The sequence below is a fragment of the Oryctolagus cuniculus genome, chromosome 1 (genome assembly GCF_964237555.1).
Source record: "Oryctolagus cuniculus chromosome 1, mOryCun1.1, whole genome shotgun sequence".
NCBI lineage: Eukaryota > Metazoa > Chordata > Mammalia > Lagomorpha > Leporidae > Oryctolagus > Oryctolagus cuniculus.
Genome location: NC_091432.1, coordinates 74,716,626 through 74,741,145, shown reverse-complemented (window position 1 = coordinate 74,741,145; position 24,520 = coordinate 74,716,626). Strand labels below are relative to the sequence as shown.

General features: G+C 39.9%; 1 protein-coding gene across 28 annotated transcripts in view; it reads left to right on the top strand.

The window, feature by feature from the left end:
• Positions 1-24,520, top strand: part of DLG2 (discs large MAGUK scaffold protein 2) — a 2,256,157-nt gene that overhangs the window by 1,966,962 nt on the left and 264,675 nt on the right. The window contains exon 1 of one of the 28 annotated variants that reach the window (XM_008263274.4): positions 415-548. The exons of the other annotated variants lie outside the window; for them this stretch is intronic. Coding sequence (XP_008261496.1) covers positions 512-548 — 37 coding nt within the window. The 5' untranslated portion in view covers positions 415-511. Of the gene's footprint in view, positions 1-414; positions 549-24,520 lie in introns of those variants that run through there. 28 annotated transcript variants of the gene reach the window in all.

The following is a 24,520-nucleotide window of genomic DNA, read 5'->3' as shown; positions in this document are numbered from 1 at the left end:
GTCCTGTGAATAACTTTGTTTTCTCTCTTCTACATTTTAAAAGAGGATATCAGGCTAACACTTCAGTGTTGAAATCTCAAACACTGGTAGTTAGCCCGGGGCTGGGGTGGAATTAGCGGGTGAAAAGTTTCCTGGCTCCCTTCAGCAGGCTTTCCGGGTGGGTTTTTACCTCCTCTACCTTTACAAAGCTAAGGTCTTTTCAGCTGAGAAAAGAATGAAAGAGAGGTGAAGGGAACAATCAACAAATGGAAAGTGATTTGTTACTGTTTTTAAAAGAATGGAATGGAGAAAAGTGATCCTGTCTTTTAAATTGGCTCATTTGTGTTGCAAAGCATCTTAAACTAGCTCTGCCACTAGTTTGGGAAGGTGGCCCCGCCCACTTCACTCCTAAGAGGCTTTGGCCACCTCCCAAGAGCGTCTGGAGGTGTGTGCTGGTGGGCGGAGTTTAAGTACTGTGCAGCTCTAGCTGGAGGAGGAGAACAGAGCTGAATTTAAGAAGCAGCTGCCTGCTATGCTGAAAACCTCTGGAAACTGGCTAAGGAGCTGTGGTGAGAATCATGCTGCTTTTCTCAGACTCATTTTTCTTGACAGACCATGTCGGGGGATTATAGCCAGTAAATTGAAAAGAGGACAGTAGATTCCCCTCTCTCGCCTTGCTAGTACAAGAGTGCCTGCCATTTCTCAGCACCCACTGCTTGCAGGCACCTTCTGTGGCTGTTCTGTTTTCCTGTCTGCTGCTATCTAGTTTCGGGAGAACAACAGTCCGTGATTGTTTTCTCTTCTTCCACACCACTTCATGTGTTTGATTCACTACTGGCTCCTTTATGCTAAATACCTCTCATGTGAGCTGCTAGCCTCTTGCTGAGGCCGGGCGGGGGGAGTGGGGGGTGGGGTTGGGGAGGGGAGAATGTGGAATTCTTGCTGCAGATTTAACTAGGTTGTAGAAAAGCCTCATTTCACATTGATTTCAGATCTAATATTTGGTGTTTACAAGTCCTGTTCAAATAGAAGTCAGAGCCTGTTCGGGAGAGCCTAGTTCTCATCCAGAAGGCAGACTTACTTGTCTGAAAGAACCAGATGGACTTGAATGTTGAATCCTGCTTTCACCAGTCATAAGCTGTGCAATCTTGTTAAGCCTCTGGACTTTATGCCTTTGGTTTTCTCATCTGTAAAATGGGAATTGCATTGCCTATTGGTATGACTGTTTAAAAACTAACTTATTATTATGGAACACATATTTAAGTATCTAGAAAAGGTAATTTATTAACAATCATAGCTTAGTAGTTAATAATGTCATTTCAGATCATTTTTCCTGAGCTCTAATCCTTACTAGTAAGCTGAGCAATGTAAGCCTGTTAAATATCTGTAAAATTGGATGGTAGTAATAATTATTTCATGGACCCCTAGGATTAAAGCCCTCACCCTTGTGCCTAGCATGAAATAATAGCTCAGTAAGTGCTAGTTTTGTTATTAGGAGTCAGGAGATTGCCCATCTGACCATGCAGTTATCCTCCCTGGCCTCAATTTACCTCATTTTTTAAAATGAGAGATGAATGCTAAGGACCCTCCCACCTGCTCCCAGCTGTGTTGCTAAGTGCATCCACACACACATCACATAGCCCCACATCTTTCTCATAGAAATCATGTTTTATGGTGGAAAAACAGCCATTTATAATATGGTTATAAGATATATCACTTCATATGCTATGACTATGTTTCTTTAAGAATGTATATTATCATAACCCCAGATGCTACTTTGCATTTCTGTGGGTTTGGGAACATAGAGATTTCCATCCAAACACTGTGCTGGCTTCAAGAAATTTTATTCATATAAGCTGGCTGTGGATAACACGTGTTAGCATTTCTAGTTTCTGTATTATTGTTAAGAAGGAGTCTTAACCTGTATCTCTGCATTCTGATGGTACTTAATATGTATCTGGCATTACAGCTAAGAAGTTGACAGTCAGTTTAAAAACCAGTGCAGAGTCATTCCTCACCCTGCCCCTGGGGCTGAGGAAGTACACTTGCTAGACTACAGATTTGCCTTCTCCTCAGACTCAAAGCTTGCCTCCATCAGGACATCCTAGGTATTTTACTCTCTCTGTATGCCCCCTACCAACTTTGTTTCCTACAACTTCACCAAAGATTTTATTGGTGCTGTGAGCCAGGCTAGCATACCCATTGAAGGTAGAACAATTATCATAGGATTTTATAATAATTGTCAGTGTGAGATCACTGTAAAGGCAGGAACTGTGTCTTCTGAGGCTTAGCACTTAAAATAGTAGTCCTTGTTTTGTATGGCATTGTGGGACCATGAAAATGAGATCCTAATAATCAATGGAAAGATCTGATTGCTTCACAGCCTGCCCAGTTTTATGTCAAAACATTAAAATGTTTTATTCTTGGTTATAAATGCATAGCGAAATGAAAAATAGTAGAATGAGTATGCCATTATGTAAAATATTAGAAACACTGAGAAAAATTTTTAATTTTAAAGTAGTTTGAACAGTGCTTGCCTTTTTCTTCTTGTCTTACTATTTAACATGAGTAAGATTCTTTTTTATGACTTGGTGAGTCGTCATACTCCATTTTAAGTTTGGATCAGCTTTCAATGTTTTATCCTTTGCACATTCATTTTCAGGAACTATCTACAAGGGTTCACTTGATGTGAAGCTTGTTACTAATCTCATTTCCTGTGGAACATTATAATTCTTTCCATCCCTACCACATTCCTCAGTTATGTTCATAAGTTTGCCTATAGTAAGTTCCTCTGGCTGCATATCTGGAATTTCTCAAGGTGTGACAGTGTCAACATTCCCATGGTTGGCTATACCTTCCATAATTCATAGTCCCATTTGAATTTCCCTCATAGAATTATCACCTTCTTTATGCTGCGCTTTTATCTTGATTGACAAAGTCCATCTTGGGATTATCATTTTTGTAAAGGGACATATGGTTTTATCAGGGGAGAAAAGGAGACAAAACAAGGACTTGCTTTGCTGTGTGTGAAATGAGTAACAGGTGCTCAGGTACTAATCACTGACAGACTTTGAAAGAAGTGACATGATAAGTCATTGATCTTGATGCCCAGGAGTTATTACATAGTAATTTGTGACCCAAAAAGCTAACACTAACTCTTCACTTTCTGTGATTGCATACAGATTGTGGTAGCTGAAATCCTGTTGTTGAGGGACTAATGTTCTTAATTAAACCATAGCAATAGAAATTCTTGCATATTGGAACCACAGAAGTAAACAATCTGTGTAGTTGTTCAATAATAATGAATGTCTGAGTTTATTACTTCTCCCAAACTCAGAAACATGGTAGGTGAATATGAACCCCAGAAATTTTACCATAGAGTCTCTGCTGCTGCACTGTGTTTGCAGTTGGATATGTATGTGCTTCGTGTGCAGCTGCACCTCACTGAATGACAGGATCACTCCTGAGAAATATATTTTTAGGCATTTTGTCTTTGTGCAAACATCATAAAATGTACTTGCCCCAATTAAGATGGATACAATGTTACTAAACTGTATATTCTTATGGGATCACCATCATATGTGTGGTCCATCATTGACTGAAACATTTTTGTTTTGTAACACATAACTATATATAATTATTTATTAGAAGATTGTGAAACAGACAAAAGTTCCAAAGCATTAGGTGAAATAATACTGAAACAGGCAGTGTTCTGAATTAACTAAAAACTAAACATGTAGGTTACAATAAATATAAATTCATATAAATTAGTAAATGTTAAATGAATGGACTTTGGCATTTACATTGATCTCAGTTTTGCAATATTAATTCCTTATGGCTTTGCCCACAATTATCTCCTTTTCTTCCTGTCCAGAATAGCTGCATAAAGCACATTTGTTGTAATTTGCCTCTACCTGGGATACAAAGACCCAGTGGGCAACAGCAGAGAGGGGTCTTGAGTTAAAGAAGTTTGTTTGCTTACTTTTGTCACTGTTCTAAAATATAATAATTTGGAAAATTTGGAAGACACTGTGGGAAGGATTTAAAGGTAATCCTAAAGTTTACTTAGTCTTTGATCTCAAGAAGTTTATATTCCAGGAAGGGCTATAAATCCTGGAGACATGGAAGAAGCATGGTGGCTGCCAGCAGTGGTTTTGTCAGACATAAGTTCAGGGTGGAATCTGTCACTTCCTAGCTCGGTGAGATTTCCCAAGTTATTTTGCATGGCTTTGCCTGAGCCTGGAGGCTCTCAGAACTTCATTTTTCCATCCACTGATTAGAATCATTATCTTGCTGGATTTTGCAGAATCTTGAACAAGATAAAAAAATAATAATGCATTTAGAATAGTACCTGGTGTATAATAAAATCTTAGGAAACAAGAAGTTTTATTGACTTAGACGTATTTCAGATAGTCATTCTTTTCATTAAGTTTCAGATAGTGATGCTTTTCAATAAGATTGTCTTTCCCACAATATGCAGTCAGGGTATACTCTACAGATGAAAGTTGATGGAAGTTACCCAGCCAGTTTGTAGGCAACCAAATCCTCCTTGTTGATGGCATTTGATTTTTTAAAAAAAGATTTATCTATTTATTTGAAAAACAGTGTTACAGAGAGAAGGAGAGACGGGGGTGAGGGAGACCTTCCATCCATCACTCCACAAAGGGCCATAACCGCTGAGGCTGGGCTAGGCTGAAGCCAGAAGCCTGGAGTTCCATACTGCTCTCTCACATGGGTGCAGGGGCCCAAGCACTTGGCCTATCTTTCACTGCTTTCCCAGGATCATTAGCAGAAATCTGGATCAGAGGTGGAGTAGTCAGAACTCGAACCAAGGTTCATATGGAATGCTGGCATTGCAGGCACCGGCTTAACCCTCTGTGCCACATCAGCCCTGGCTGCATTTGATTATTAGGAATCTGCATTATATTCTGCCTTTGTGAAGTCAGTCCCTCGTCCCTCGGATTCTTCTAGAACACCTGCTTTGGGTGTGTTCAGAGACAGTTCAAAAGCTTGCCAGATCAAGACATTCAAGTCCCATAGTAGCAGGGTCTGTCTTGCTTCTCTGCTGATGGTGATGCCTCCCTGAAATGACCAGCTTGCTCCAAGGGCTTCTCATGCCTTAGTATCGCGTCTGTTACAGTGCGTCCCTATCACCATCTGCACATACGTGCAAACTTTTTGAGAAATACACTAAGAGTGACAATTACATTTGATTGTTTTGTGGGTTATGACTCTCGGTTCTGAATGTGTGGGGTGTTTTAAAAGTGTGGGTCCTCCCAGGGATTCTGATTCAGTAAGTCTGGAGTAGAGCTGAGGCACCTGCATTTTTAAAATGTTTCTCACATGACATGTGGGCAGAGCTGAGAACTCCTGCTCTAGTGATTACATGTAGGTACCAGGGTCTGAGATTAAAATTATCCCCAGCTATAGTTGTCTGAATGCGACTTTTACTTGCCTAGAGACTGGCCTGGCCTTGGGGTTTGCAAGCTGGCCCTATAGTGTGAAGAATCAAGTTGCTGCTGATCTTTTTTAAGCCAGGTGAATATTTCCTCGGTATTGACTCCTTGGAGAGTAATCCTACTCAGCTTTACTGAGCCTTTCATAACTGCTGCCTACTTGGTCCCTGTCTTCACCTCTACCTGTAAACTCTCAATCCAGCCTCCACTCTACTAATTGAGTTATCATGCTTAAATGGGCATTCCATTGTCACTATACCCATCTTCCAGACACAAAGAACTGCTCTTGTTCCCACTGCACAGGGTATTTCTTATGCCTACCTGCACATTCTTTCCCTGTTAGCACACCTCTCCTTCCCATTCATAGTAATAATGTTACATACTCTAATAAATAACAAAATAGTTGTCTGTTTGAAATTTCAATCTTTGCAAGAACCTGTGCTAAGTGCTTTACATATGTCTGACAAACTCTGAATGACTTCAGAAGCCCAGTTCTGAGACCTGCTCTGAGAAACCTTCTCTATCCCTAGATGTCCAGGGCAGAAGGAGTTGCCCTTTCTTCTGTGCCCCTGTAGCACTCAAGAATTTTACTTATTACATTGTAATTTACTATTTATAATCTGTCCCCCCAAAGGCACATGCTGCATTTGTCTTTATAATCCTTTGCATAGAATGGGCCACCAGAGGGAGTGGAGGAGTGGGTTTGAGGACAAATCCAGCTCCACTCCCCAAGAAACACTTGGGTATAAATGGTTCTTTTAATATTGGTTCAGTGGCCCCAATAGGTGTTGTTTGTGACTCGTGTGGGTGCAGAAATGATATATCCCAAAGGCTCTCAGTCTCCCACAAAATATGACATCACACCTGGCTCCCAAAGCATTCCAAACCACAAACACTTTTTGTGTTCCACAAATCAGACCTCCCACCACACTGCCACATCATTGGATTGCTCTGTTTGTTACCAGTGAAGGACTGGATTATGTTGCATCAGCCATTTTTAGGGTATTTCACCAAGGAAAGGCAGCCAAACAGTGCTGGGAAGTTTTGTGTGTGCTTTTCTTCCCCCTGTGTTTTTATAGGCAGACACTGTAATCAGCTATCATGATAGCTATAATCAATTAGCTTATGGGCTGTTTTTCTCCATCTGGACTAATTGAATAGTTTCTTTTGTTTTTATTTTTGTTTTCCCCTCTCTAGTCATTCCCTGTTACTATTGAATCATGTGACCAAGCACTTAGAAAACCTTCAGCTATTCCTCTTTCTCTAGCAGTCTTCTTTTTTAAGATGTTGCAGGAAACCATTAATATCCAGGCAGATTTGTATCTGCTTTCATCTCTAGGGACCCTCAATTATGTGAAAAATATATCTGGGGGAATCCTTTATAGTTAAAAGCAAAAATTTAAATAATCTAGATTAGATGAGTTAGTACTTAAATTTTAAATTGCAAATTATTATTTTTTGATTTTATTGATGTTCATGTTGGTGTTGCTGGGAGCCAGCTACAAATCACATTCTCTGTAGCTTCAGAGCAAGAAATTGGGAGTTTTTAATGTTGAGAGGTGCCCTTTACTTCCTTGAAAAGATAGGGACTCCATTTCTCTGAAGAAGTTTAAGTGCAATGTAAGATGAGTGGAATCAAGAGGGAGAATTGGAGGGTACTACAAAATATTTAAGTTTCTATTGAAGCTGAGATTTCCCTTCAATAAATCCCAAGGCAAGGATGCTTCCTTTGCTGATAATAAGCCTAAGAATGTGGTTGGCAAAGCATTTATAAGAGTTGGGAAGACATTTCAGTAGTATTTTTTTTTTCCTTTACTCAACTATACAGTTCTAGGTCCTACGCTGCACTCGGCCTGCAAGGAGTTTAAGTTCCTTAGAGCTTTGATTTTAAAGTCCAGAAGTAAAAGACAGACTTATTTTTTTAAAAAGCAAACACAATAAAGCATAAAAATGAAGTCTTTAAAATGGATCAAGAGAGTAAGTAGAATTAGGCAAATAAAACATACTTTTCCAAAATCTTCTATTATGTGCTTAAAAGGAAATAATTTTTTGACTTCTTAGTCTTCAGGTTTCTATCAGAAAAATGGGTATAATTCAAGCCGATGACATAATTCTTTTTGGAATACATTTTGAAGAACAATGGGAGAGGACTTAAACTATTTGTACACCATAAGCATAGGTATTATATAAATAAGTGCATCTAAAGCAATATCCATTGAACAATCAATTAATATTTATCATCAGCTCCTTATAAACCTACTGAGGTACCCTAAAGTTCTTGTAGAAATAAAAAAAAAAAAGTGCAGCTGGTGTTAATTCCACTGGCTTGACAGGGAATGCCAGAGACTGAAAGGAAGAGACCTGGCCAAGGACTCCAGGACTCACTGCCAGAGCTGGTGGCTCCTTGCAACCATTAGAAAATATATGTTTAAATTTATTTTCATTTTATTTGAAAGGAAGAGAGACAACAACAAAGATCTATCCTCTGGTTCATTTTCCAAATGCCCACAAGAGTCAGAGGCAGGCCAGATTGAATCCAGGACCTGTTGTCTAATCAAATCTCCCACTTAGGTGGCAGGACCCAAGCACCCAAGCCATTATCTGTTGTGTCCCAGGATGCATATTAGTAGAAAGCTAGAATCAGAAGCAAAGCCAGAACTTGAACCAGGTACTCTGACATGATTGCAGCGTCCCAAGTGATATTTTTTTAAGATTTTATTTATTTATTTGAGAGGTAGAGTTATAGACAGAGAGAGGGAGAGGCATAAAGAAAGGCCTTCCATCCTCTGGTTCACTCCCCAGATGGCTGCAATGGCCAGAGCTGGGCTGATCCAAAGCCAGGAGCCCGGAGCTTCTTCCAGGTCTCTGACGCAAATGCAGGGACTCAAGCACTTGGGCCATCTTCTACTGTTTTCCCAGGTCATAGTGGAGTGTTGGATCAGAAGAGGAGCAGATGACTTCAGCCAGTGCCCATACAGGATGCTGGCTCCACAGTCTGAGGCTTAGCCTACTATGCTACAGTGCCAGGCCTTCACCTCCTCCCTTTGACTATAGATTCACTGATGTGTAGTCTTCTGTTGCAGAGAATGAAAATACAACAAAAATGCTCCAAAAAATTGTGATCTCAGGTCTTGGATATAGGAATCAATAGAGTTTTAAAATGCCCTGAGCATTTATCATGCACCTGCTATGTTATGTTCCAGGCAAGGTGCTAGACATTCAAGGACAAATCAGATATGGTTACTCTCCTCATGGAGCATAGATTCCAGTTATGGGGCAATTTTAATGCAAAAAATCAGTACCATGGGGGTTTTACAGGCTGTTAAGAGAGGAACCTTTAACTCAGTTTCATGAGATGATTAAAGAAAGCTCCTTGGAGGAAGAAATGTCAAAGCTGAGATGTGCAATATTGAGAAAGCAGCCCTAAACGAGACTGCCAGTGTTGTGCTACAGTGGGTTAAGCTGCAGTTTGTGACACCAGCATCTCCTATTGGAGAGCCAGAGTGAGTCTTGGCTGATCTGCTTCCTGATAATGCACCTGGAAAACCCAGGATTGTGATCCAAGTACTTGGGTCCCTGCCACCAATGTGGGAGATCAGGATGTTGTTCCTAGTTCTAGAACCTAGATTGGGCCTGGCCCAGCCCTAGCTACTGGGGGTGTTTGAGGAGTGAACCAGTAGATGAAAGATCTCTTTCTCTTTGCCTCTCCCTCTCTTTCTGTCACTCTGCCTTTCCAATAAATAAATAAATAAATAAATAAATAAATAAATAAATAGAATTTTTAAAAAATTACAGGGGGGTCGGTGCTGTGGTACCATGAGTTAAACCTCTGCCTGTAGCACTGGCCTCCCTTATTGATGCTGGTTCACATCCTGGCTGCCCCAGTTCCAATCCAGCTCTCTGCTAACACGCCTGGGAAAGCAGTAGAAGATGGCCCAAGTGCTTGGGCCCCTGTATCCACCTAGGAGACCCGGATGAACCTCCTAGCTCCTGGCTTTGGCCTGGCCCAGCCCCAACTGATGCAGCCATTTAGGGAATGAACCAGTGGATGGAAGCTCTCGCTGTCTCCTTCTCTCTCTCTCTCACTCTGCCTTTCGAATAAAATAAATAAAGTAAATCTTAAACACTGTAAGTTGCTTAAGTAACTTACCACTTTAAAAAAAAATCATGGGAAAGGAGAAGGGACAGTAAGCAGAAAATTAGGACACTAAAAGGAAGCTATCAGCTTGTATTAGGAAGTGAAAGTAATTCAAGAAGCTTGTGCTTCTTGAATGGGGCCTGGATTATTAGGAAGACCCAAATCACAAGGGGCAGAGTGACAGAAAGAGAGAGACAGGCATATAGAGAGGTAGCAGGGACCAGGCTGTGTTAGCAGGAAGCTGGATCAGAAGTGAAGGAGCTAGAATTTAAACTGATTCTCTAATGTGGGATGCACATATCCCAAGCAGTAGTTCAGCCTGCTGTGCCATAATGCCTACTCCCACAAAAGGATCTGTTTTTTAAAAAAGATTTATTTATTTATTTGAAAGTCAGAGTTACAGATTTACAGAGAGAGAGAGAGACAGACAGACAGACAGAGATATCATTTGTCCGCTGGTTCACTCCCCAAAATGGCCACAATGGCAAAAGTTGGGCTGATCCAAAGCCAGGAGCCAGGAACTTCTTCTGGGTCTCTCATGTGGGTGTAAGGGCCCAAGCACTTGGGCCATCTTCTGCTTTCCCAGGCCACAGCAGAGAGATGGATCAGAAGTGGAGCAGCCGGGACTCAAACCAGCACCCATATGAGATGCCAGCACTGCAGGCGGTGGCTTTGCTCACTACGCCACAGTGCCACCCCTGAAGTTTCCTTTTTAGGCAATATAGACAATTACATGGTATTAAGCAGAAAAGTGACAGCATCAATTTTACTTTTAGAAAAAATCTCTTTCTCTGAAATGAGCAGGATAAGAGGAAGGACAACCATTAAGAAGACAGGGTAGGGGATTGTTGGTGTATGAAGTACAGAGTTCAGATACAGGCCTCAACCGGCTGTTTTCTCTATCATATTAACTGTGAAATACTGTAATGACTACACTCAATACTGTCCCTCTGACTTTTTGGATACCACAAGGACTCCTATTCTAACACCTGAGAGTGGTTATACTTTTTAGGTTCTGGTGATAGAAATAATACTTAATGATATATATGAGATGTTGAAAGATATGTACATTTAACATAGGACATATGTGCAGGTGTTATTGATTCTGTCAGTGTTTGGTGTTCAGTGGGTTTGAGGATTCTGCATCAAAATACCAAGCATTCCCAAGAATTTTCAATCATCAAACTGAGAACCAGAGGGGAATTAGATTTGCAGTTATCAGCAATGGGTTAACTGATCCTTTTCAAAGCTCTTTTAGAATTATGGTGATTATTTGTTGAGTGTACCATCTAGGCTCTTTACAATTACTACCTCACTTTTAAGATGAGGAAATAGAGGGTAATGTTAGATTAAGCGACCTGGTATGGCTTCTGACTGACATTCCCTCCAGTACCTCCTGAAGGTAAGGAATTGAATGTTTGAATTCCAGCTCTACCACTTACCATCAATGTTATCTTAAATAAAATACCCAAGAGTGTCAGTTTCCTTATCTGTGAAATAGTTACAATATTATCACGTTGAGTTAGACCATTATTCAATTAGATAATGGGTATACAAAAAGGTAATAACCGCTAATGAGCTGTCTTAACCATGACTTCTTTTCCTTACTCGCTCTCTAATCTTTTCTCCCTATTTCTCTGCAAGTGCCTGCATTTAGTCTCTTCTGTCTCAATTTTCCTTCCCCTTAATTTCTCCTCTTCTCTTTTTCTTAAGCTTTAAATAATACTAAGCTGATATTGTTTCAGTATCATTATAGTCGTGCTTCTTGTTCTTAATTTAAACAGCAACCAACTTCATAATGTTTTGTGAAGAAATTGCTTAAGAAACAGGTTGCTTTGTGTATGTGGCTCCAGGAGAAAAATGTGTCTCACTTGCACAGCCTTGAGCTGATAGTGTGTTTTCAGATTTACTCTGGCAACTTTACTTACTCCACACTCGCGATATTCTAGAGATGAATCATTCACCCAATGCCCTGCTCAGAAGACGTTTGTGTTCCTAGCTGAGGGTCTCTTCATCTTTTCACAGTGTCAAATGATCTGGCAAATAGCTGTATGCCCCAGTCGGAAACAGTAAAGTCAGGTGTCCTGTGGTACAGCCAGCAGTTGACAAAGCAGGTACAAAATTACAGATGGGACAACTGTCACAGTGCAGAAGTAGAACACATTTTCTAAAGTGTTTATTGGAATTATTCATGTCTCATTTTAAAAGAATATATTCCATTGCATGTTAGAATCTACAATAAAAGCTTAATCTGCAAAACTGGAATAACTGATCTTCTGGAAATATATTCATATACCACTCTTTCCCTGAGTTGCTAAATAGCTCAGCCCTCCTCTGGTCTGGCTTTCAAGGCCTTCATGATCTAGTTTCCATCATCATTTCAATCTTGTTCATACTGCTTATGTGTGAACATGAGTCCTACATTTAAATATTTTCTTCAGAAACAGGCATTTGGCCTAGTGGTTAAGGCACTTGTGTCCTGTGTCAGAATCCAGGGTTTATTTCCTGGCTCTGGCTCCTGACTCCAGCTTCCCATTAACGCAGACACTGGAAAGCAGTAGTGATGGTTCAAGTAATTGGGTTCTTACCACCCACATGGGAGACCTAGACTGAGTTTTCAGCTTTGGCTTCAACTTTGGTCCAGCACCAGACATTGTGGGCATTTGGGGAATGAACCAGCAGATAGGAGCTCGGTCTGTCACTCTTCTACTCTTCTTTCAAGTAATAAATACATTTTTAAAGATTTTATTATTTTCTTCAGGCTTTTCCTGAAAAAATACTTTCTCATACCTATCTTCTAAGAACTTGTTTTCTTGGTATTCCACCACTAGGAATTCCTGTCTTCAGAAACCTCACCCATGCTTTAAGTCTCAGTTCCAGTCCTACTTTTTCTGACCAATCTTAAGATGAAATGACTTTCTGAATTCCTTGAATGAGATAGTGTGAGTTACAGGGAAAATTTGAGAATCCACAGCTTGAATGCCTAGGTTCCAATTCTTCCCTATCAATGAGACAATTTTCCTTTCCTGGGATAATATCCTTATTAATAAGATGAAAAATAAGATTGTAAAGATTTTTTAAAGGATCAAAGTGGAAAAATATAAGAAAGCATTCTGTAACTAGTATTTTACTATGACCTGTATGTTCAATTATCTTTCCTTTTTATATGCTAATTCAATTTACAGTTAAACATTTGGCAAGTGATAGATTCTTTTTTTAAAGATTTATTTGAACGGCAGAATGACATACAGGGAGAGACAGACAGATCTTTGATCTTCCAGCTCACTCTCCAAAAGGCAACAATGGCCAGAATGACTACCCCAAAGCAGGATCCCAGAGACTATCTAGGCCTCCCACATGGGTGGTGGGGAACAAGTACTAGGGTCATCTTCTTCTCCTTTACCAGGAGCATTAGTAGGGAGCTGGATCAGAAGTGGAGCAGCCAGGACTTGCACCAGTACTCTTATGTAGCATCATAGGCAGAAGCTTAACTTGCTGCACCACAGTGCAGGGCACAACAGTAGATTCTTTCTTTTTCTTTCCTTTTCTTTTATCTTCCTTTAATTTTTAAAATTTATTTGAAAGGCAAAGTTACAGAGAGAGAGGGAGACATACACACATACACACACACACACACAGTGAGAGAGAGAGAGAGAGAGAGAGAGAGAGAGAGAGAGAGATTCTTCACTCCCTAAATGGCCTCAATGGCCAGGGCTTTGCCAGGCTGAGGCCAGGAGCCCAGAGCCTCCTCTGGGTCTTCCATCTGGGAAGACCCAACAAGGGTCCTCTGATGCTTTCCCAGGTTCAGTAGCAGGGAGTTGGAATGGAAGTGGAGCAAGTGGGTCTCTAACTAGTGCCCATAGAGGATGCCAGCGACTCAGGCTGAGGCTTAATTCACTATGCCACGATGTGGCCCGAACAGTAAATTCTTAAAAGTGGGAAACTGTACATTCTATACCAAGACTTTTCAAATGTTAATGTACATATGAATCATCAGGAATCCTGTCAAAATACATATCCTGATTCATTAACTTTGGGAGCAGCTTGAGCTTCTGCAATTCTAACAAGCCTCCAGATGAGCTTGCTCCTGCTGCCTTTGCCACGGCATGCTTTGACTGTCAAAGCTCTCTGCAAACCGTAATACAAAGGTGGGCAATGGAAACACCCATGCTGTTAACTTGCCCTCTCCTAATACAGTCTAGACATGGTATTTGTCCAGTGTTTTTTGTGTTTGTGTCCAATTGTATTTTTATCTGCTTGTACCTTTCTTCAAGACTGCAAAAGCTGGCTAACTAGGTCCTTATCTTGGTCACACATAGATATTAGTCAGCTCAGGGTGTCAAGTGCAATTACCTTAGAATAAGTATAAAATTAACCAGGAAACTTGCAGGACTCCCACAGGGTGAACTTGATCCACACCGAGTGTCTGCTGCATGATGACAGTCAAATGACTCATTTGACATCGTCACAGATGGGCGTCATTTCATTACCTGGAAAGACCTTCTTCTGCAGCAGAATGATACCACAGAGGGATCTAAATGAAAAGAAACACTGGGAGGCTGATTATTTGACTAACCTTCATCAACACAGTGCTCCTAATAACAAGAATGGCCATAGCGTGTATAGACTCTGCCCATGTTATCATTCCTTGAAATAGCTTCTCAGTTACACTTTGGCCTTTGACGAGTCTTCATCTTCTTTAATTGGTTCTGTGTGCACAAAACAATAAAGATTGTGTATCTGATTTTTAAAAAGTTATTTGAAAGGCAGAGTTACAGAGAGAGGGAGAGGCAGAGAGAAGGATCTTCCATCCTCTGGTTCACTCCCCAAATGGCCACAACAACTGAAGCTGGGCCAGTCTGAAGTCAGGAGTTTCCTCTGGGTCTCCCACATGGGTACAGAGGATGACTTGAGTCATCCTCTGCTGCTTTCCCAGGTGCATTAGCAGGGAGCTAGATTGGAAGTGGGACAGCTGAGACTTGAACCAGCACCCATATGGAATGCTGGCATTGCAGGCAGAGGTTTAACCTTCTTTTTTCTTTTTAAAATTTTATTTAAGAGGTTTAACCTTCTGTGCCACCGTACTGGCCCTGTGTATCTGATTTTGAATTGCATACTCTGAATACAGGGTCAGTAAAGAGAGTTGCTGGGGAAGGTGACTATTGAAATCACGGTTTTGCTATGAGGCATGTTCATACGTCAGTTTTGTGAGACTTGAGGCATGTTGCTTCACATAAGCACTGGGTTCTGCATTTGTCAAAGAGGTGCTAGACTGCATGAGAATGTCCACGTTAAGTGTTTAAGTATGATCCTTAGCATATAGTTAATGATCTATTGATCTTTGCATATTTATAATACTTTATTAATAAAAATTACATTTTAGTTTAATTTCTGAAGTATATGCCCTCAACTTTTTGTCATTACCAGAAAAACACAGAATTTGGCATCTGAAAATTCGGATACAAGATTAAGCCTTAAATGCCCCCCACGTCCTACTAACTGCATGAATGTCTATACCAATTACAAGCTTTGATTATGGCCTCCACATCTGCAAATAGGAACATGTTTTATGACTATATTATTGTTAATTAGTATCTGATTACCCTCCTCTCTCTTTCTAATGCCTCTCCTCTGTGATCTTAAGAACCTTCCATCTTAGCAATTGCATTTTGCTAAAATTACCTGCTTTATGTGTCTTCCCTTGAGTGGGTGGAAAGTACCTTGTGGGCAGTATAAAGTCAATCCTGACTTGTGTGTGTTAAATGGAGCTGTTCAGGAAAGCGTGCCTACCTCATATTCCTCTCCTTTGCTTTACTGTACTCCCAGGAGCCCTAATGTCCTCAGGTTAAACTCTTCTCTTTGATGCCTTTTTCTAAAACCCTTCTCTAAAATGCTCACCTACAACAGTGACTGGAAAGGGGGAAACAGACCAATCCAGTAGAATATGGGCAGCAATAATGTGACTCTAGGAAGGGTATGGGAAAAGAAAGCATCATCCCATTTTTAGACTTTTCCTGTTGTTCTAATGACTTCTCATACTTTACTTTTTCTTGCTTTCTTCTGACAAGTATCTCAAGGAGGTCAAGTGTCATTGTTATTTCTCAAATGATTTGGGAGAAATAACTTCCAGGTACAGAAAACTCTACTCTTGAGGATCTGTTTGAACAGTTAATTTGGCGAGTCAACGTTCAACTTCTGAAGTAGAAGCCAAGACAGTTATGTAACCCGAAGTTCTCTGTAAGAAACCTGCAGGTGCTCAGAAAGCTCAATTAAATTCCTGACTCCTGACTTGCCACTCATCCACTAAGCATCATGGGTAGTCCATTGCCAGCACCAGGATAGTAATTGTAATAATGTCTAATGAAACACTTTATTCATCTTCCAGCCAATGTGGTTTAAAAGTCTGGTTTGTTGGCCTGAACGCAAACAGGTTGAACTCAACTTTGCAGTGTGGTTTATTGCTTAATGAGCAATCTTGTTTTTTAAAAAATATACATATTTTGTAAAATTTGGCCTTAGGCACTCTGATTTAAGAACTTTTTTTCCTCATAGGAAGATTCTTCTTAATGAAAAATTGCATGATCCAGATTGAGTTTGGGGGCTGGGGTGGAATCCTCAGAGAATGAATATTGTTGGCAGTTACCCCAAGACTCACACTCATCTCTTATCTTTAGGAGAAAGGAAACAGCAGTGATTGAGAATATATCACATGCCAGGCAATCTGTTCATGTTCTTCCAATAAATAAATAGATGACATCAGAGAAATGGGCACCAGCATCCTTATAACAGAAATTATGAAAACCTGGGACCAACACTGGGGTGTAGTGGGTTAAGCCACTACCTGGAATGTTGGTATTCCATATGGCCACCAGTTTGAGTCTTGGCTTCTCCATTTTTGATCCATCTCCCTGCTAGTGCACCTAGGAAGGCAGCAGAAGATGGCCCAAGTACTTGGGTCCCTACTACCCTTGTGGGAGACCCAGAAAGAGTTCCTGGCTCCTAGCTTTGGCCTGGCCCAGTCCCAGCCATTGTAGCCTTTTGGAAGTGAACCACATGGAAGATTCTCTCTCTCTCTCTCTCTCTCTTTCTCTCTCTCTCTCTCTCTAACTCTGCCTTTCAAGTAAATAAATGAATCTTTTGTGAAGAAAAAAATTATGAAAACCAGACTCAGACGGGAAATAATTTGTCCAAGGTCACTCCATAAGAAATCAGCAGAGTTGGGATGCAAACCAAGTCTTTCTCTCATGATCCAAAGAAAGTATCTGCTATTTCCACATGGACGTTCTACCTTGTAATTTCTTCCTTAGATTCTGGGTTCCACATCCCATCAAATAATGGTACTGAGTCAGGCATTGTGGCACAGAAGGTTAAGCCACCAGTTATCAGGGTGCTATTTCATGTCCTAGCTACTTAACTTCTGATCCAGCTCACTGCTAATGAGCACTCTGGGAGGCAGCAGATAATGGCCCAAATACCTGGGTTCCTGCCACCCATGTGGGAGACTGGCATGGGGTTTCTGGATCCTGACTTCTGTCTGTCCCAGCCCCAGCTGTTGTGGGCATTTAGGATGTGAACTATGATGGAAGATCTCTCTCTCTTCTCTCTCTCTCTCTCTCTCTCTGATTCTGCCTTTCAAGTAAATAAATAAGTCTTTTTAAAGAAATAAATGAAGGTAGAATTATCATTTTTAGAATTGATTTTGATGATTAGGTGAGAAAATGCTTGCAAAGTGCCTAAGTGTGTTCAGTAAAATGTTAGCTGCTGTTATTCGCATTTGTCCTTATATGGCTTAATGGAATCTTAAAGGTGGAGTCACTTCTTTCACTCAGCCTTAACATCTTACTTGCCATAGTAACTCCAGATATTGGTGCAGCAACCAGCTTCATGCAAGTATAACCTGATAGGACCTTGTTTCAGCTGCCACACCTACTCCTTGCTTTGTACCCAGTAGTCCACTCATCACTCCGGCGTGCACAAAACTGGATGTGTAAGGCAGTTGACGTCATGTAACAATTATTTTTCCTTTTTAAGATTTAGTTTATTTATTTGAAAGGTAGAATGACAGAAAGAGAGGGAGAGACAGAGAAAAAAATCTTCCATCTGTCGTTTCACTCCTCAAAGTGGCCACAATGGTCAGAGCTGGAGCCAGGAACTCCATCCAGGCCTCCCATGTGGGTGGCAGGGGCCCAAGTACCTGGGTCATCCTCCCTGCCTTCCTAGGTGCTTTAGAAAGGAACTGTATCTGAAGCAGAGTAGCTGTGTCTCACATCTACACTCCAGTATTAGTATGGGATGCCTGCATTGCAGGGGCAGCCTAACCCTCTGTGCCACAGTACCACCCTCACCCACTAGCAATTCTTGGCATGTGGAGGAGAAAGGAACTGGAGAATAGAGGCTCTCCTCTGACTCCTTTTCAAATCATTCTGAATTGTGTTATGTATGTACCTCCAAAGGCCCTGGAAGAGCTCAATGGCATATCTTTGTATTGCCTTTCTCTCCTTCTTTGTTCACTCCCTACTTCCTCACTCCTCTTCCCTGGATTCATTTCTCAAAATGAACTATTACATGTGAGCCTTTGAATAAATTAAAGCAAGCATTTGAATCATGCCCTGGTTTCCAGTGTATTGTGGAATGGGGGTGGGGGACATTAAAAAGGGGTACAAGTGGGAGGTTTTCAAACTAAAAAATAGCTCCTCTGCAGCATTGCCAACTCACACATTTGGATTCCTTCTGTATCTTTGCCAAGTGGTCAATAAGCCATTTCTTAAATATAACCTATGAAAGTAATGCCCCATCTCCAACTCCACTTGTAGGCGCTTATCCCTGGTACCTAAGCAATACGTGGTATGGAATAGGAAATTCACAAATATTGGTGAATTAATTTTTAAATGAAAATTTTGATGCTTTAAGAATGTTATACTACTACAGATTTTAATTATCTGTGATTACTTTAAAATTTACTGTATATGAGTAAAATGGTCTTTTTCCATTCAATTATTATTTATAGTCATTTTCTATGTTCCCACTAGAGTCTTTTTGCTTTTATTCGCTAAGCTTCTTATTCAGTGAAGTATTAAGCCTTTTTATTGTAATGTAAATTTAAAATATGTTATCTCAAAAACTAAAAAAAAGAGGAAGGCAGGAGGGTGGGAGAGAGAGTGGGGGGAAGGGATTATCATTATGTTCTTAGAATTCTATCTACAAATCACATTGAATCAATTGAAAACTAATTAAAAATTAAAATTAGAAAAAAAAAACAAAAAAAAAAGGTTTTGCTTAACTTTTAAGTTGAAATTTTGTTGATTTTTGAAATGACTACTATTCTGCCTTTGCCTTCTAAGCATTATGTCTGCTTTTCTACAAACCATACAAAATGAGCCTTCTTATGCTATTGAAGCTGTATGGCTTTTCACAGAGAATTCATTGCCAAGAGATCTGTAACCCTTTTAATGGTGTACTTTAATATATAAACTAATGGAAGTAAATAAGAACTGTGAATGTTTCTATCTCATTTAATTGACATAGCACTTTTTCTCCTTAGATTTTTTGTTATATTTTTAAAAATATTAAAGATATGGAAAGTAAGGTAGATTTGGATTTAGAGGGTCAGAATTTTAGTCTATGTGACTTACTATTTCAGTGATTTTAATGTTAAGTACTTCCTGATTTAATATTAAGTATTTTAATGTTAAGTATTATATCTTAAAAACCTTTTTACTGGATTATAATAGTATTATATACTTATTGTTGAAACTTTGAGAAAAAAGGTATATAAAAGATAGAAAAAATTATTATTATTATTTTAATCATTGGTTGGCCAGAAGTCTCCTGTTTTTCTTTTTTTAAGGATTTATTTATTTGAAAGGCAGAGCTACAGAGAGGCAGAGGCTGGGGAGGAGGGAAAGTCTTCTATCTGCTGGTTCACCCCCTAAATGGTAATGGCCAGAGCTGGCCCAATCTGAAGCCAGGAACCAGGAAGTTTTTCCAGGTCTCCCACGCTGGTACAGGGGCCCAAGGACTTGGTCCATCTTCTGCTGCTTTCCCAGGCCTTAGCAGAGAGCTAGATTGGAAGTGGAGCAGCTGGGACTTGAACTGATGTCCATATGGGATGCTGGTGCTGCACACAGAGGTTTAACCTACTACACCAAAGTTCTGGCCCCAGTTGCATTATTTTTAACATCAGCAAGGTTTTTCATGTCTTCAAATGCACTCTTTACACCTCTACTTCTTGCCACAATTTTACTTAAGAGATTAAATAATTTAAAATAATGTTTCATTGGACTTTTTTAATTACAAAAAATAAAAGAGAAACTAACCAAAAAATGCTTATTTTTTTATAGGTCTTTTCCACTTATTTGCTATATACAATAAAATTGGATCATATTGTGTATAGTAGTTAATACCTCCTTTTTTACTTAACAATGCTTTGTAGGCATTTCTTCATGTCCTTGTTATTTTTTTTTTTTTTTTGTAAAAGTGAATTTTAAAGAAATTTTAAATTTCATTGTATGGACATGACACAATTGACCTAGCCAATTTATCATTATTAAACTTTCAGGTAATTTCTAGTTTTTCATTCCTATAAGCAACATTGCATTGTGAGTATTAGGTTACTTTGTTATGGGTTATTCATGTGGTCCTCCAGGACAGTTGTCCAAAAACCAAAGATTTTTAAGATAGTGGGCATGGAAAAGGCAGATTTTTTGAAATATAAAAAAGTAAGTTTGTTTTCTGCTGAAATTTTCATTTGTACCATTTGTACCATTTGTACCACTGACAATTGGCATTAAACATTACAGTTCAATATCAATATTAATAAAGTTCCATTTTGTTTCCTGGCCATTATTTTTTCATCAGTGGGTTTACAGATTTCAGATTATAGGCTTTCTGTAGGATCTTAAGAGATATTCCCTTTATATCTCATTATAAGTTACCATCATTAAAAACACATTTGTGGGCCTCAGAGGTAATGAGCTTTTACCAGTTAAAGATACTGGGTTAAAAGGCAAGAGCATGTGGTTTTCCCAAGGCTAAATGAGAATTCAGTCTTGTATGTGAAATACTTCAATAGCACAGATGTACCATAGAGGATAATGTTTTTCCCCCACTGGGGACTGGATTGATGAATCATTATATTATCATTTATAGTGCATTTGCAGGGAACTGCAATTCCTTACCAACAGAATGTATTTGCTTTCTTTCCATCACTTCTTCTAAGAACACTCACATGGATTGCAGAAAAATTGCTGGTATTTAGCAAACTTCATCTATTAGCATCTCTTTCTGCTCCAGCTCTGGAGACCTAAAGGAACTGGAAACTTCTAAAAGGAAATGCTTTGGTTAACTTTTACTGGTCCATGAAGCTTAGCTTAGCTAGGGGAAATTTTCATGTGCAATGAGGAGAGACAGAGCAATGTCTCCAACCTCAGTTCAACACATAGGAATTAGAACATTCTGGGTCCAGCCCAACCAAAGCATGACACAAGTTAGCAATGTAAGCTTTCCTGGCTTCCTTTGCTTCATCTCCCACCCAGCTCCCTTCTGTCCTAACAAACTCAGATTTCCGCTCCAAGACGGCCATCCAAATCACTCACTTTACTATCGGAAGCAGTAATAGCAGCCATCCTTGTGGGAGCTGTGTCAATATTGGTAGTATTTAGTATTAATTATTCCATTAAACTTTTCAAAACTGCATGAGACAGGGCCAGTGCCATGGCTCACTTGGTTAATCCTCCCCCTGCGGCGCCGGCATCCCATATGGGCACCAGGTTCTAGTCCTGGTTGCTCCTCTTCCAGTCCGGTTCTGGGCTGTGGCCCAGGAGGGTAGGGGAGGATGGCCCAAGCGCTTGGGCCCCTGCACCCGCATGGGAGACCAGGAAGAAGCACCCAGCTCCTGGCTTCGGATCGGCATAACTCCGGCTGTAGCGGTCTAACTCTGTCAAATAAATAAAAAAAAATTATAAAAAAAAACTGCATGAGAAAGATCAAATTCTATGCTTTTATGTATAAAGAGCTTGTGATTCACAAAGGTTAAAAAAATGTTCACACCACTGTTAAATAGCAGACATTCAAAATCATTATGTTTCTGGATCCTCTCCATTTAACCACATCCTGTGTTTTTTTTTTTTTTTAATATTTAAACCAATACCAGCACTTTTAATCCTTTATTCTGAAATGAACTACCTATTTACTTATTTAATAGAAAATATGTTTAAAAAAAGGTGGGGGGAGGGGAGTGGAGAAATTTTCTGGCATGTCCTTAGCCCAAATCAGCACTTTATTTGCGAAAATGGTTAAGTTCATGGCAAGATCAGACAAGACGCACTTTCAGCAGATATAAGGCTGCGAAGGAAGTAGAAAATTATCCTTGCACCATAATAATGTGGAGCACCCTCAGGATACTCTTCTGGTACAGCAACACTATCTTTCAACTTCTAATTAAAAAGGTTGACTTGTCAAACACACCAAATTACAGAAACTGCTTGTATACTCTCTCATGTATAATGTGGCTCCTAGCTCTTTCCAGCCTTACCTCTAAGAATGGTCTACTCATATCCTAGGACCTAGCCAAATCAGACTTCTTGCCTTTTCCTACCATCTCTAGATTATCCCAGCATCTTTGCTCTTCCTGTTGCTCTTGTTCTAAATGTCTTGCCCTCATGTTTCAAGGCCTCAGTTAAGCATCAGTTCCTCTATGAAGCCCTTTCCTTATCCTTGTAGCAGAGTCAATAATCACCACTTTATGCATCAGTATGCCTGGCATTGACTTATTGCAGCATCCCAATGTCTTTTTTCGGTTCATCTCCCCAGCCTCAGTTGAAATTCCTGTATATGAAGTCTGTGTCATATTCTTCCTGGATTTTTTTTTTTTTTTTTTGACAGGCAGAGTGGACAGTGAGAGAGAGAGAGAGACAGAGAGAAAGGTCTTCCTTTGCCATTGGTTCACCCTCCAATGGCCACCCCGGCCGGCGCGCTGCAGCTGGCGCACTGCGCTGATCCAATGGCAGGAGCCAGGAGCTTCTCCTGGTCTCCCATGGGGTGCAGGGCCCAAGCACTTGGGCCATCCTCCACTGCACTCCCTGGCCACAGCAGAGAGCTGGCCTGGAATAGGGGCAACCGGGAGAGAATCCGGCGCCCCGACTGGGACTAGAACCTGGTGTGCCGGCGCCGCAAGGCGGAGGATTAGCCTAGTGAGCCAAGGCGCCGGCCCCTGGATGTTCTTTACCTGATTTAAAGGATGACCTGAAGTGGTCCCAAAATGGAGATACAGTGAATTGACAAATGAATAAAAAGATAGATGACAATGATAAGGGCTAACATTTCCTGACATATCTACTATATTCCAGGCACTGTTTTAAGCATCTTAAATACATTGGTAATTCCTTCTAATGTACAAATGTACATTAATATTTAAATTAATAATAAAATGTACATTAATAATAATGTACAAGTGTACATTAATAAAAATTGTACTTTAATAAATGTACAAATGTACATTTAATGCTTACTGTGTGTCAAAAGCCCATGATAAGCTCTTTAAAAATATTATTTCATTTACTTCTCAATACAAACTTATTATGTGTATACTAATTGCTAACCTAACCTGATTATTGAAAACAATTTAAATAATTGATTTTTATGAGGTATTTTTTCAAAAGTTTTGTTGATTTCCTTCTCTATCTCATCTCACTACCACTGCTTTTAGTTTTTATGTATTTTTCTGGAGTTCTCTTTGCCAATACTACAAATTATATGTGTGTGTAGACAGACAATTTTTACCCGCTTCCTTCCACATCAAAGAAGCATGATATACTCTCTTGTGCACTATTTCTTATTTCAAAATATGTTTAACATGCAGTACTTGTGCATCTTTATGGGGTTTGTGCAATATTTCAACACACACATATGTATATGTAGCATAAACTGATCAATTCAGGCAATTAGCATTTCTATTTCCCTATTTTTTTTGGAGGCAACTGGGTCCTGTCTTCCAGTTCTTTATCTTTCTTTGCTTAATGATGTGTCTTAGTGTTCTTTGTACATCAGTCCATAGAAAGCCTCTCCGTTCTTTCTTGCAAGTGCATAGTAATCCAACATAACATGTGCCATTATTTTGCTATCTCAATTTTGAAGATAAAACCAGGCCCAGAGGTTAAATGACTTTCTTATATTCAAAAGACAGAGATGATTTCTCTACCTCTAACCCTGAGAGTCACAAAAATCTGAAGATCATGTAACAAAGACATCATGCACATGCACACATATACACATGCATACCTATTCAGTGGCCCTCTGCTTTGCAGCCCACTGTATCTACCCCCTTAAAGTTCCCCCTTAAGTCCTGTGGTTACTGTGTTGAATTAAGCAGGTCATTGTGCATTGTTTCCTTTTCTCTAGCCTTTTAAATGCACATGATATATTTTGAGCTTCTAGCCCTCTGCTCACATCTGCCTTTATTGGGGGCCTTTAGAAGTGTGTTCTAGATAAACATTTGGGAGCACTTATTCATAAGCTTTGGAGACTGAGACTTGACCACAGATTCCGAAGTTGATGTTTGTGTATATCAAGAACTGTTTTCCTCCCCTTGCTAGGACTCTCTTTGCAGCCTACCCCTTACCTGTCAAAAGACCTAGCCATCTCCAAGGCAGCTGCAGTTGCTGATACTTTCGACTGCTCTTTAGCAGGCCTTTGCCTTCAGAGTTTCCTAAGCCCACCTGGCTGGTTCTGAATTCTTGGCTGCAGATCCTGACTTTACAACCACATTCTGGAAGGTAGCATAGGATGTGGTGAGGATAAAATAATTTTGTAAAGGTAAAAACTCAGGATATATTATTATTATATCATGAAATTCTTTCAGAGTCATATGAATGATAAGTACAATTATTATCCCTATTTTACAGATGTGGAAATTGAGGTTCAGAAAGGATTTTTAAAATTATTTATTTGT